This window comes from Mus musculus, chromosome X (genome assembly GCF_000001635.26).
Source record: "Mus musculus strain C57BL/6J chromosome X, GRCm38.p6 C57BL/6J".
In the NCBI taxonomy this organism is placed as follows: Eukaryota; Metazoa; Chordata; class Mammalia; order Rodentia; family Muridae; genus Mus; species Mus musculus.
In genome coordinates this window covers 138803765-138819136 of record NC_000086.7, presented here as the reverse complement: position 1 = coordinate 138819136, position 15372 = coordinate 138803765, and the positions used below count along the sequence as shown (strand labels likewise).

The window sequence follows — 15372 nt, the reverse complement described above, 5'->3', positions numbered from 1 at the left end:
GGCTACACTGACTTCTCCTTCCATATTAGACCCCATTTATTATGCATAAATATTCCTTTAAGATAGCATCGAGTCCAGTCATGTGAGAAATGCTGCTGCTGAGATACAAGCAGTCTTCTCAGTAAAAAAAAAAAAAAAAAAAAATCATGCTTCCTTGCTTCTTCTGGAGATTCTGGTCAGGCTCAAGTTTTGGGGCTGGCAAGAAAATGGAAACTCCATCTTGGCCAGTAGGTGCAAGTAGTGATTTTGCTGATTTAATCTGTTCTATTGTTCTATAGCCTAGGCAACAAGTGGCTTGATTAAGAACATGTGTTCTGCTACATTTATAAAACCTTTCCCAGGTGAACACACAAACTATTTAGCCTTTTTGTAGTAATGGAGACTTCTGCTAAAGCCTTTTCAGATGCTTTTCTGGCACTGTCTAGTTTTAGCCTCTTTATGTGTAAATTTTGTTTCTTTTATTTTCTTTTCTTCCTCCCCACCCCCCATTGCATACAGTTCTACACACTGTAGAACAAACTAGTAAGAGGGCCTTTTCCAGAAATGCCAAAGAACTTAAAATATATGCACCCTTGGAAGGTCTTTTAATACCAAGTCATGTGACAAAATATAACTTAGACTATTTATGATAGATCTTCTTATATAGCATTATTGATAATTTATGTCACATTTTATTCTGTAATTTGAAAAGTTACTTTTTTAAATCTGTTAACAGAATCTTTAACATTTCAACTAAGCAATATAACACATAATAAAGTGAAATACAGAGAAAATATTGAATGTTAGTATATCCAAATTTTATGTATCACTTTAAATTATAAACATGGCACATTTTATGTCAAGTGACACAATGTATAACCAGACTTCATTTACTCATTTCCTTATGCTATTAAACGTCATAGGCTTTTTGTTTTTGCTAGTATGCTCAGCAAGCAAAATATTTCTCCTTAAAAAAGACAACAGTTTTCTTTATTGTTCCTATTTCCATTTTTAGCTCTTAGATTATTTTGTTCAATTCCTTCACCTGCTACATTGTATTTTACTGTATTTCTTTAAGGGATTTATTTGTTTCTTCTTTAAGGGCCTGTTTACCTGTATTTTCCTATATTTCTTCAAGGGAGTTCCTTATGTCCTCCTTAAAGGCCTCTATCATCTTCATGAGATGGCATTTTAGGTCCTTACCTTGCTTTTCATGCATATTAGTGTGGCCAGGGATTGTTGTGGTGGGAGAACTTTGGGGTGACCTTAGCCAAAATGCCCAACATTGGAGAAAGGGAACTCAAAGAGTCCACCTCCAGTAGATAGACAAGGCCTCAAGCACAGGGACATGGTTACTAACCCACAGTCATAATTCCTGACCCAGAATTGTTCCTGTCTAAAAGAACTGCAGGGACAAAAGTAGAGAAGAGACTGAAGTAAAAGAGGTCCAGTGACCAGCCCAACTTGGGATTCATCTTATGGGGACACCAAGGCCTGGTACGACTATGCTATGATGTGGTTACAGACTGGAGCCTGGCACGGCTGTCCTCTGAGATCCCCTACAAGTAGCTGACTGAGACAGAAGCAGATACTTACAACAAATCATTGGTCTGAAGTAGGGGACCCCCTATGGAAGAGTTAGGTGAAGGACTGACAAAGCTGAAGGGGAGAGTGACCCTATAGGAAGACCAGCAGTTTCAACTAACCCAGACCCCAGGGAGCTCCCAGAGACTGAGCCACAATCCAGGAGCAAATATGGCCTGGTCCTAGGCCCCTGGCACATATGTAGCAGAGGTCTACCTGGTCTTCACTCAGAAGGCGATTATGTACTTAATCCTAAACAGCCTTGAGGCTTCACGGAAGGGGGTTGGGGGAAGAGAACCCTCTTGGAAGCAAGAGGGAGGAGGAATGGGATGAAAAACCATGGGAGTAGAGAGAACTGAGGGGGCAACAACTGGAAGGTAAATAAATAAAATAATTTAAATTAAAAAAACTGCATTGACAAAAATGGAGAAGAGACTGAGGCAAGAGCCCAACTTGGTATCTATCTTAAGGGGAGGCACCAAGGCCTGACACTATTACTGATGCTATGTTGTGCTTACAGACAGGAGCCTAGAATGGCTGTCCTCTGAGAGGCTCAATAAGATGACCGAGACAGATGTAGGTAATTACAACCAGCCAATGGACTGAAGTCGGTGACCCCTGTGGTTGAAATCGGGAAAGGCTGGGAGAAGCTGAGGAAGAGGGCAACCCCATAGGAGGACCAGCAGTCTCAACTATCCTGGACCCCTGAGATCTCTCAGACACTGAGACACCTACCAGGCAGCATATACAAGCTGGTATGAGTCCCTTGACACATATACTGCAGAGGATTTCCGGGTCTAGCCTCAGATAGAGAAGATACTTCTAATCCCCAAGAGACTTGAGGCCCCAGGGAGGCCTGGCACTGGTGGGGGGCAACATCCCCTTGGAGACAAGGGGGAGGAGGGATGGGATGAGGAACTCTGGGAGTGGGGACTAGAAAGAGGGTAAAGGCTGAACTGTAAAAAAAATAAAAGTAATAAAATAAACCATTCAAATAATAATAATAAAAAGGACAATAGATAAATGAAATTTTTATTAAATGACAAAATGTGTTCAGAAAACATATTTAGTGATATTGATAGTAAAGACACAGTTGTATTTATGAAAAAAGAATACCCTTTTTTCGCAGTAGAACACTGGCGTGTTTCCGTCCATTTCTGTTCTCCACATGGCAGGTATAATTAGCCAAGTCAGCTTCTACCACTGAGTCAAAGATAAGTGTCAACTCAACTTCTTTTTCTCCAAGATGCTCTTTGAGGAGCCTGAAAGAAAGACAGTAGACTTGGGTGTGTTGGTTTGAAAGAGGCAGAAAGCAGTCATACAACTTCTACAAGATGCTAGTCCGGCCTCTGGACTCTATTGGATACAGTGCTCTGGTCAGAGGCATGTGAGTATATCACCTCCAGTAAGAAAACAGAAAAAGGTAAGGAACAGAAAAGAAAGTAAAATCAGACATGGGGAATTTACTCATCAAAAGAAAGAAGCAACAACACATCACTGGGCTAGAGTAGATATGATTTGTGTCAAAACCAGGCAACATTGGTTTTAATGTTCTAAATTGAGCTTATGAATCCTAGTTGGATCTTTACCCAATGACACAATGGAAAAAAAAAACTGTACGAGCATAGGTTTTATGTTAGAAGTTAGGCTTTATAAACGGGTTAAAGAAGGGAACATTAAAAATGGTGAGCATAGGCACTGGAGAGATGGCTTAGCAGTTAAGGGCATTGGCTGTTCTTCCAGAGGTGCCAGGTTCAATTCCCAGCACCCACATATTAGCTCACAACTATCTGGAACTCCAGTTCCAGAGAATCTGACACTCATACAGACATACATGAAGGACAAACGCTAAATGTACATAAAATAAACATGTAGGACAAATGCTAAATGTACATAAAGTAAATAAATAAAATTAATTAACTAATTAAAAACGGTGAGCATAAACCTGGGAGTAGTGGCACATGTCTTTCATCCCAGCACATGGGAGGCAGAGGCAAGTGGATATTTGTGAGTTTGAGGCCAGTCTGGTTTACAAAGTCAGTACTAGGATATCCGAGGCTACAAAGAGAAACCCTATCTTGAAAACTACCAAACAAAAGCAATAACAACAACAAGAGCAACCAACCAGATAAACAATCAAACAGGCAAGCAAAGAACACATGGTACTTCGTGAAAATAAACAGAAAGTACTTAGTGACTTTTGATCTCCAAATATAAGAAAACCTCCCATTTTCCCCCTTGCTTGTTACCTAACACAGCACTTGGCCCTGTCCAAAACCTGCCTGCCTGTCCACCTCATGGACCAGATATCTCTAAAGCTTGCTCCCATCTTCTTCTTCTACTTCTACTCATGGAAGAAACCTTTTTTCTCAGTGATATTTTCTCCTAGTCTCACAGTTTTCTTTCTGGAGCAAATTGCTAGGGTTCTTGGTGGCCAGAAACAGAAGAGCTGCATCACTAGCATTGGTTCCTGCCTCTTCAAAGAGTAAGAGTATTAACATTATCTAGCTATTTCCTCATTAAAGACATTTCTGCTTCCTCATGCTTTTGACCAAAAACGGAGCAAATGAAAATGGTAGAAAATGGCTGTTAAGTTCTGGGGTATCTAATTAAATATAGACATATATTGGTAACCATAAAATACTTTATATGGAATATTAGGGGGTGACAAAAGGAAATTTTATCTTCTTCATGGGCATACAATCATTAATAGAGAAAAGGCTTCTCTGATTGACCAGTACAAAGTTAAGCTGGGAACTTACGAAGTCATTTCTCAACTGGCGCTGCATTTTAACTCATCTTTAAACTGGAAAGAATACATGCTCTACTGACAATGAAGCTGGGATAATAAAATGAGTTCAAAGAAGTGATTGGAAAAATAAAAACAACCACTATCACATTTAAAAAACCATTATCAACTACAAATATTTATTTGAATGAAGATAGATTTTATCAGATTTTGGCTCATCCCAAAACATTTAATTTTAATTATGCTTTTATTAGTATTTAATGTTAGTTTGGTTTACACTTTTTCCTAGTTCTTCTGGAGATAGAAAAAATCTTTAAGTTAAGTCAGCAGAAGAGAGCTTCTGGAATCAGGGAGTCCCTTGTACTGATATGAAACCTAAAGTAAGTTCTATACATTTTAAAACTTAACCCTGTTTCTGTTTCCCTCCGTTATCCAAGACTTGATACTGTGTGCATATAATTCAAAAGAGTCTTCATGATCTTTTGCATGTATGTATTTTTAAGATCACATGTTACTATTTGTCTTTATATTAATTGCCTTACTGACAGCCTGAAGCTAGAATTCCTCATCTAACCACCCCCACCCCTTGCCTCTCTCAGTATACAATTGGAAATTTATGTTTATGATTTACATAGACTTCTGTTCTCCTTGTTTTCTCCCTTCCCTTGGTAAATCCCACTGTATTCAACTGTGTTAGCATCATGTAAAAACACAGTGGAAGAAGCTCTAGTAGTTGCAGAAGCCTCAGAGGCGCCACAAATTTCATTTGATTTAAAGTATCACATGGAAGGCAGTCACAGTCTCTGCCAGGCACGGGGCAGAAAGCTGATCCTGTTCCATTCCACAGAACGTTTCCCTCCTCATCTCTAATGCAGTTTCCAAAAACAGATCTCCACAAGCTGCAGAAAGAATTTGGAGAGAGGATTGAAAAATGATCCTTCTTCATTCTATTAATATATATGAGGTGTCTTAATTATCAGCTCTTAAAAATCTAGAGGTGATTTGCTTTTTTGGAATTAAGCAGGAGGTTGGTGTTTATGTCTGTCATTCAGTCTGCAGAGTAGTCAAACTTTCCTACCAAAAACTGATATATGAAAATCCATCAATGATGCTTTTTCAACGTTGAATAAGTACCTAGCTCTGGGCTAAAGACTTAGTATAAGAGAAATATAAACATTCTAAGGCTCAAACCTGATGCATTCAATTCTAAAATTTAAAGGAGAAGGCAAAATCTCCACAATTGAAAAACTACAGGATGGAGGAGGTTAAGAAGTGTTCCTGCCCCGATGGTGATGACTATAGAATTTCAAAGCACACAACGTAAAGTAGCTTTAAAAATAGACTTGACACAGTGGCTAGGCCGAAGGAAAAAGATATTGTTTTCCAGGCAAAGATAGTGGTGACTATTTGTAGAATGTGTGAAAGCTAGACACAAAAGAGACTGGTTTTATGACTGATAGAGGTTAGAGGCGAGGGCATCCTAGGATGCAGTTCAGATAACCTGAGAAGCACTTCATTTTAATGATAAAATATAGACATACTAAGAGTCATGTAAAGTTGAATTTATTTTTAATGGTTTATTTTGGGTATAAATCATCACCAAAAATGTTCAAAAATTGATGTTTGGACAAATGTATTTATCCATTGGACTTTTGGCCAGTAGAATGTGTTCTAGTGTTTTGTTGTTGTTGTTGTCGTTGTTGTTGTCGTCATTGTTGCTCTGATGATCAAAACAGATTTTGGACACAGAACTAGTTTATTTAACTTAACTTTCAAATCACAGTAGATTATTGAGGGAAGTCAGGGAAGAAACTCAAGGCAGAAATCTAGAGGCAGGACCTCCTGTCTGCCTTCTCCATGGCTCATACTCAGCTAATGTTCTTATACATTTCAGGCTATCTGCCTAGGCCCAGACACTCACAGTGAGCTGAACCCTCCCATATTAGCCAAGAAAATCACAGACCAGATGGCCACAGGTCAATTGGATTTGCACAATCACAATCGGTTAATTAAGATTTCCTTTGCCTATGGGGCTCTAGGATGCATCAAGTAGACAATAAAAATTAACCAATACAGTGACCCAGGACTAGAACTTTAATGCAAGCTATATGAAAAGGTAAACATTAGAAAAAAGTTTTAAAGATTAATCCAGGTGATGAAAACTACTACCTTCAATATATTATTAGAAATTTTAATAGAGTGGCTATGGTAATGCTTTGTTCAGTTAAGTACTTGTTACACAAGCATAAAGACCCAAGTTCATCTCCCTAACAAATGGCAAACCAGTAAACACAAAGGACAGAAGCATACATCTATAATCCTAGGGCTGGGAAATGTGTCCATAGAAGGGTTGGCCCTTGGGGCTTGCTGGACAGGTATTGTGCTGAATTAGTTAACTCCAGGTTCCGTGAAAAACACTATCTCAATAATAATAATAATAATAATAATAATAATAATAATAACAATAACATGTGTGGGTATTTTACTTACAGGACATAGAGAAATAATTTTGAACTTGCTAGGTATCTGTTCCTGTACTTACTTTTATACTGTTGTACATTGCTATGCATGCTTCCGTGGGAAAAAAGACATCAGTGGTCTTCCTTGGCGTCAGACCCTGCATACTATAATACTGATATTCAAGGCAATATATATAATCACTGTGAAATAATGTTATAGTTGGTTACAGGAGTAACCAAACAATTACTTAATTAGATTTGAGGCCTGATCCCCATGTGATCACAACACATAAATAACAAAGCCATAGACCCTAAGGAAGAATATACTATTGTTTTATCTAAACTCATATTGCTGAACTCCATTATAAATATTTGTTTTGCTACATCCATCTCTCTCTCTCTCTCTCTCTCTCTCTCTCTCTCTCTCTCTCTCTCTCTCTCCAGGGTTTCTCTGTGTAGCCCTGGTTGTCCTGTAACTCACTCTGTAGACTAGGCTGGCCTCAAACTCAGAAATCTGCCTGCCTATGCCTCCCATAGCCCTGGCTGTCCTGGAACTCACTCTGTAGACCAGGCTGGCCTCAAACTCAGAAATCTGCCTGCCTCTGCCTCCCAAGTGCTGGGATTAAAGGCGTGCGCCAGCACTGCCTGGCTGATTTCTCTTGCTTTCAACTGGTAAAGAAAGCTTCTTCTTCTTCTTGCAAAGGGTACAGGTTAATGAAGAGAATATGGCATTGTGCATGCTCAGCCTTAAATATAATATCGATGATAGCTCCAAAAGTCTTAGAAAACATCTTAGAAGAGGGTTATGGTAGAAAGATGTAAGGGCTGAAGGATAGGGAGGAGAGATGTAAAATTTTCTTTCTTTAGACATAACATGGCTGTTGCACACATGGAATTAGAGAAGCTGTGATTATCAGTGCAAGACCTGTACAAGATCAAAACAGTTAAAAGTTTCCTGGTGGTATAGGGAAGGTACCCCAATGCCCCATCCCTATCTGAGGAGCAAATGGCAAATGATGGCTGCTGAGAGAATGTGAGCCACTTTTCTTTGGTGGCAGTGGTCACTGGCAGGTTGCTCATGATACGGTGGACCATTCCATGTACCTGAGCAGTAGATAGCAATAATTAGACTCAATGGGTTATAAAAAAGAAAGATGTGAAGTTGGTACAGGGATGGTAGCTATGCTGAGAGGAATGGGGGACATAGAAGAAGAGTATGGGGCAGATATGACCAAGATACATTATATTCATGTATAAAATTTGAAAAATTAACTCCCAGAAGCAATTAGAAAGAATACTTGACATCACTCTCTGGCCCTGACATAGGAACACTGACATAGATACGTAACTATACACAGACACGTTGTGCATTGTCTCATATATATATTGCCTCCATGAAGGCAAAAATAGTGTTATTAGACAGAATTTGGTAATTGTGCCACGTACAAATACAGACAGACACATGCATACACACACACACGACGAGAGAGAGAAAGAGTGGGAGGGAATGAGAGAGAAATATACAGATAGTGAAACAAATGAAAAATTACCAACTCTTCTTAGATCTATTAGATAATCAGACTCTTTCCCCCTAATAGTAATGATTTTAGTATACTCAGAGCAGAAGCCTAGGAGCTTGAGGTAATACTGGTAAGAGCATTTAAAGTACAAATACCATGCTATACACATACATGGAAACATCCCATCAATATAAACTTTATAGTTTGTATATCAGCTAAAACTAACTGAAAATTTAAATTGTATTTATGCATTTAGGCTCAGTACTCTGAGCCTAAGAGTTAACAATTTATACACACAGTTTGTCACAGGCAGACTCCATATGTTGTAAGTTTTGCCTTTAGGGGCAGTACTAATTTTCAAGGTAAAGTTCAGATATCTATCCTTCAGGCTTCTGGCCAGTGGAAAAGGAAATGCTCATTTAAAAAATTAGCACAGAAGGTGGAACCCAGAAAATCAAATATCGCCATTAAAAATGGGGCTCAGAGCTAAACAAAGAATTCTCACCTGAGGAATACCGAATGCCTGAGAAGCACCGGAAAAAATGTTCAGCATCCTTAATCATCAGGGAAATACAAATCAAAACAACCCTGAGATTCCACCTCACACCAGTCAGAATGGCTAAGATCAAAAATTCAGGATGTGGAGAAAGTGGAACACTCCTCCATTGTTGATGGGATTGCAAGCATGTACAACCACTCTGGAAATCAGTCTGGCGATTCCTCAGAAAATTGGACATAATACTACCAGAGGATCCAGCAGTACCTCTCCTGGGCATATATCCAGAAGATGTTCCAACCAATAAGATGGACACATGCTCCACTATGTTCATAGCAGCCTTATCTATAATAGCTAGAAGCTGGAAAGAACCCAGACGCCCCTCAACAGAGGAATGGATACAGAAAATGTGGTACATTTACACAATAGAGTACTACTCAGCTATTAAAAAGAATGAATTTATGAAATTCCTAGGCAAATGGGTGGACCTGGAGGGCATCATCCTGAGTGAGGTAACCCAATCTTACAAAAGAACTCACATGATATGTACTCACTGATAAGTGGATATTAGCCCAGAAACTTAGAATACCCAAGATATAAGATACAAATTGCAAAACACATGAAACTCAAGAATAACGAAGACCAAAGTGTGGACACTTTGCCCCTTCTTAGAATTGGGAACAAAACACCCAGGGAAGGAGTTACAGAGACAAAGTTTGGAGCTGAGACAAAAGGATGGACCATCTAGAGACTGCCATACCCGGAGATCCATCCCATAATCAGCCTCCAAAGACTGACACCATTGCATACACTAGCAAGATTTTGCTGAGAGGACCCTGATATAGCTGTCTCTTGTGAGACTATGCCGGGGCCTAGCAAATACAGAAGTGGATGCTCACAGTCAGCTATTGGATGGATCACAGGGCCCCCATTGGAGGATCTAGAGAAAGTACCCAAGGAGCTGAAGGGATCTGCAATCCTATGGGTGGAACAACAATATGAACTAATCAGTAACCCCGGAGCTTTTGTCTCTCGCTGCATATGTATCAGAGGATGACCTAGTCGGCCATCAGCGGAAAGAGAGGCCCATTGGTTGTGCAAACTTTATATGCCTCAGTACAGGGGAATGCCAGGGCCAAGAAGTGGGAGTGGGTGGGAGGAGGAGTGGGTGGGGGAGGGTGTAGGGGGACTTTTGGAATAGTATTGGAAATGTAAATGAAATAAATACCTAATAAATAGTATATTTTTAAAAAATAGCACAGGACACTCTGTTGCTCCTCCTCCTCCCCCTCCTCCTCCTCCTCCTCCTCCTCCTCCTCCTCCTCCTCCTCCTCCTCCTCCTCCTCCTCCTTCTCCTCCTCCTCCTCCTTCTTCCTCTTCTTCTTCTTCTTCTTCTTCTTCTTCTTCTTCTTCTTCTTCTTCTTCTTCTTCTTCTTCTTCTTCTTCTTCTTCTTCTTCTTCTTCTTCTCCTTTTTGAGGTCCATCCTCAAAGGAAACTAGTCCATTGTCATCAAGGTGGTAGCAGGACAGCATCCAGGCAGACATGATGCAGGCTGAGCTGAAAGTTCTACATCTTCATCTGAAGGCTGCTAGTAGAATACGGGCTTTCAGGTAGCTAGGATGAGGATCTTAAAGCCCACACCCATAGTGACACACCTATCCCAACAAGGCTACACATCCAAATAGTGCCACTCTCTGGGCCAAGCATATTCAAACCATAAATTCTGTTCCCTGTCCCCCATATGCTTGTTCAAACATATGATTAGATAGGGGGTCATACGTAAACATAGCATAATGCAAAATACATTTAGTCTAACTTCCAAAGTCCCCATAGTCTATTGCAGTCTCAACAAACTTAAAAGCACAAAGTTCAGTCTTCTGAGATTCATCCAATCACTTTAGGCAATTCCCAAAGTAAGACAGAAAACCAGCTGGGAAAATTCTAAACTCTATATCTCCATGTCTGATTGCAAGGTGGTCTTCAGATCTCCAACTCCTTTTTCATCTTTGTTGACTGCAACAAACTTCTTTTTCCTGAGCTGGTTCCACTCCCTGTTAGCAGCTTTCCTCAGCAGATATCTCATGGCTTTGGCATCTGAAACATCTTGGGGCCTCCAAGGCAACTTCAGCATTACAGCTTCTTGTTTCAATATCTGCAATCCACACATGATACTTTGGGCTCTTCCAAAGGGCTGGCGTCCCTTCTCCAGCTCTACCCTCTGTAGCACTCTAAGCTCAGGTTGATCCACTCCACTGACACTGCTATTCTGATCATCCCATGGTACTGGCATCTACAATACACTGGGGTCTTTCATTGCAACTAGGCTTCACCAATAGCTTCTCATAGGCTCTCTTCCTGGTGCCAAGCCTCAGCTCCTTTGCATGACCCCTTAAGTCCTGGGCTGTCAATTACAACTGAGACTGAACCTTCACCAATGGCCTTCCATAGCTTCTCACAGTACTCAGCTGCTCTTCATGACCCCTTTGTGCCTTCAAAACAGTACCACCTGGGTGACTTTTACACATTACCAAGTCCAGATGCAGCACAAGCTACAACCTTGGCTATCTCTGCAACACAGCTTCTTCATGATCTCAGAAAACACTTTCCAGAACGTTTTACCTCAGAGATGCTGGTTTCTTCTTAATCACCACTAATTTCTTAGCGCCAGTTAACCAGCTTCAATTGTCCCAGTAGTCTCTTCTATTTTTCACTCTAAAGCCAGAGCCACGTGGTCAAAGCTGCCATGTTCTGCTGCTTACTGGGGCTGGAACATACCCCCCCCCCACTTATTCTATTACCAGATTTTTCTGTTTTCTGACTTCCTCTCTGCCTAAGCTTGGCTTTCCTAGAACTTGCTCTGTAGATAGATCATGAGTTCAGAGATCTGCATGGCTCTGTCTCCTGTAATGCTGGGATTAAAGGCATGTACCACCATGTCTGTATCTAAATTTAGCTGGGTAGGATCTTGCCCCCAAGTCCCTTAGTCTGTTATTGCCTAGACTATAAGATTCAGTTCCATTTCACTTCCTGGTGTCCCTGTAATACTTGAACTGTATATTTTATATTTTTCCTTTCTATGCTTGCTATGCTTGTTCAAAATGTTCTTCAAGAGACTTGCCCAGAGAACAAAGTCTCTGCTGCACTTTTTTGAGACTTCCTTTGTCAATGCAATTAATCTAAGTCTCTTAACCTTAGCCTCAGACAGACTCTTCAGACAAGGGCAAAAAGTAGCCACGCTCCTCACCAAAATACCACAAAAACAATCTGTAGGCCACATATTGAAATTCCTCTCCTCTGAAACCTCTTGGGCCAGGTCTGCACAATTCAAATCACTCACAGCAACAAAGTTTACCACATTCCTACTATGACAGCCCATTAAGCCCCACTTAAAGCATTCCATGGCTTTCCAAATCTAAAGTCCCCAAATCCATATTCTTCCAAACAAAAGCATGGCCTGGCCTATCACAGCAATACCTCAGTCCCTGATATCAACTTCTCTCTTAGAGTTTTACTGCTGCGAACAGACACCGTAACAAAGGCAGGTCTTATAAATGACAACATTTAATTGTACCTGGCTTACAGGTTCAAAGGTTCAGTCCATTATCTTCAAGGCAGGAACATGGCAGCATCCAGGCAGGCATGGTGCAGGAGGAGCTGAGAGTTCTACATCTTCATCCGAAGGCTGCTAGCAGAATACTAATTTCGAGGTAGCAAAGACTAGGGTGTAAAAGCCCACACCCACAGTGACACACCTACTCCAACAAGGCCATACCTCCTAATAGTGCCACTCCTTGGTCCTAGCATATTCAAATACTTCTATTCAAAGACTTGGATACAAAGACATCATCAAATTATCAAACATGTTGGCATTTAAAGTCTCAATTTGTATACATAAAAGTTACACAGTACTTTCAGGTTATTGGAGTAAGCTGAGTCTGGCAGCAAAGCAAATGAAACCAGACTTGAAACTCTAGGGCTCTAGAAAATATTGTTTGTCCTAGCCAGGCATAACATGCCTATAATTCTTGCACATGGAGACTAAGGCTGGAGAATCAGTTCAAGGCCAGTTTCGGCTATATAGCAAGTTCAAAAACAACCCGATTCTACCTGAAACCCTGCCTCACAGACTGGGCTTACTCTACAAAGCCAGCTTGGACAGATTGGGGTCTTTGTGGCCCCTCTTGTGATTTTGATTTCTCTTGCTTTTTCTAGTTATACCAAAATATTACAAATGATACATCTTTATATCTTTTATTAATCAGAATTTGGTTGATATCGTAATGATTGATATAGAAAAGTGCCTAGCCTTAAGGATACTTGAAGTATCAGGGTGGGTGAATACCTGGCGGGGCGGGGGTGCTACCCCTTAAGATGACAATGGAAGGGGTTGGGGAAAGATTGTGGGGGCGGTGATTGAGAGTGGACAGTGAGAAGGATGTAAAGTGAATAAGTAAAAAAAATTAAATTTATAAAAGAAAAAAAAGAAATTATATGTATCCTGAGCTTATAGAATTATAGATTACAAAGGGTGATTCCCAAGGTAGACTATGAGTTTTAGCTCATGATATTGCTTAATAGTGTTTTATCAGTCATAACAAATACCCCATACTAATGCAAGATAGTGATGATAGAGCAGGATGGGAGAAGGTAGAGAGGGATGTATAGAATTTCTTCATACTTTCTGCTAATCATTTTTACTGTAACTTTTCGTAAAAATTTGCTGACATATCTGCTCACTTTATAATACATAGTACATAGCTATTCAAATATGCTTAAAAACTCATTTACCTTTGTCTTTCCAAAATGTTTCATAAGAACAAGAGTGATGGGATACAACAGCAACTCCGGCAGTTGGGAGACAGAGGCAGGAGGACAGGAAGCTACAGGCCGGCCTGAGCTACATAAGAGATTCCTAAGTACCACTCCAAACCAATACTCAAAACACCCCAGTTTTATAGGTCAGCCAGCACTGTTGTACCTAAATTCAATCACAGAGAAGTTGTTTTAGAAGCTTTTAAAAATATAAGGAAATATATGAATAATTTCATAATAAATTCAGTCTAAATCTTATATGAGATGTACAAGTTCTCTACAAAAATAGTAAAATGATTAAATAAATGCCATAAATAGTCCTAAACAAGTTCAGGCATGCCCATATGTGGCATTATTTAGCCTTACATTTTTATCATTAGTACTTAGCACAGTGCCAGTGACACCAAGAGAACCTGGTTAAAATACAGTGAATAAGTAGGATATGATGTCTTTTGTTTTATATGGTACAATACCATGGAATTTCAAAGAAAACCCCCAAATGCATATACATAATTTAAAAAAAGCCAATCTGAAATAAGAGCTATGTGCTGTGTGATGTGAAAACAAGCTAAACAAAAAGATTGAAAACAAAAGCTACCTGATGTTGGATTCTGACTGTACAATGTTTTAGAAAAGGCAATTATTTACAGTGCAAAGATCTTCGTACTCCTGATTTGGACGGAAAGAGACAAATACGTGGGACAGAGAAGCTTCTTAGGGTAATGAAAGTATTCTGCACAGTGCTATACTGAAGATAACACATACCTTTACAGTTTTTGAAGTATGTGTAGTGAAAAGTACCAGGAATACGTGCTGTTGTATACGGCAGCCTTTATATGATAAGGATATGTCAAAGTTAACAAATGTACAAATATGGGACTGATTATTGGACGGGATAAAGGAGAAACTCTGCTTTTCATTGAGTTCTGCAAATTAACTCCTTAAATGTAAATTTTGAATGTATGTGTAAAATGCTAGTAAGATGTTATATGAGTTTTATTTGCTACAATCAGTGACATTAAACATTAAAATGCCACATTCCTAGAATTGTGATGAGCAACACTGTTTCAAGCTATTTTTCACTATCTTTCATTGAATTCCCTTAAGTATGTTTAGCTATAGAAATGAATGGAAGGGGAAAGCTAAAATAATAAAAATTGTGATCTGTCCTTATCTGTGGGTTCTATATTTACAGATTAAGCCAAAGATTTAAAATATTTGAAAATAATAGTCCCAGTCTTAAACATGTAAGATTTTTATTGTGATCTTTCTATGATTCATGTAGTATAGCAACCTTGTGTAGAGCATTTACATTGTACTGGGTATAATAAATAAATCGGGGTGATTTTAGGAATAAGGAAATGATGATTTCTGTGTGATTTCTCTTATATTTAGAATTTTTTTATGTGTATGAATCTTTTGCCTGCCTCTATGCATCTAAACCATGTGCAAGCAGTGTCTGTGGAGGCCAGAACAGGGACTCAGAGTCTCTGGAACTGGAGTTACACATGGTTGTTACCCTCCATGTGGGTGCTGGGAGCTCAACCTCAGTCCTCTGGAGGAGTAGCAAGCACTTCTGTTAACTACTGAACCATCTCTTCCGGTCCTTTTGTTTTGATTTCATAGAGATTGAGAGAAAAATAATGATTATCAGATTTGGGGAAAACTCAGGACATGTCCAAGCAATACTAAGTTACATACATAATTGTGATAGATATAAGTAGTTTCAGTATGTCACTATAGAATAAAGTGATTATAGACAACAATAAGAA

General features: G+C 39.5%; 1 protein-coding gene across 1 annotated transcript in view; it reads right to left on the bottom strand.

Annotated features, from left to right (window-relative positions):
- Nucleotides 1–15372, bottom strand: part of Il1rapl2 (interleukin 1 receptor accessory protein-like 2) — a 1278324-nt gene that overhangs the window by 29941 nt on the left and 1233011 nt on the right. The window contains exon 8 of the mRNA NM_030688.2: nucleotides 2680–2825. Within this exon, the coding sequence (NP_109613.1) occupies nucleotides 2680–2825 (146 nt within the window). The remainder of the gene's footprint in view (nucleotides 1–2679; nucleotides 2826–15372) is intronic.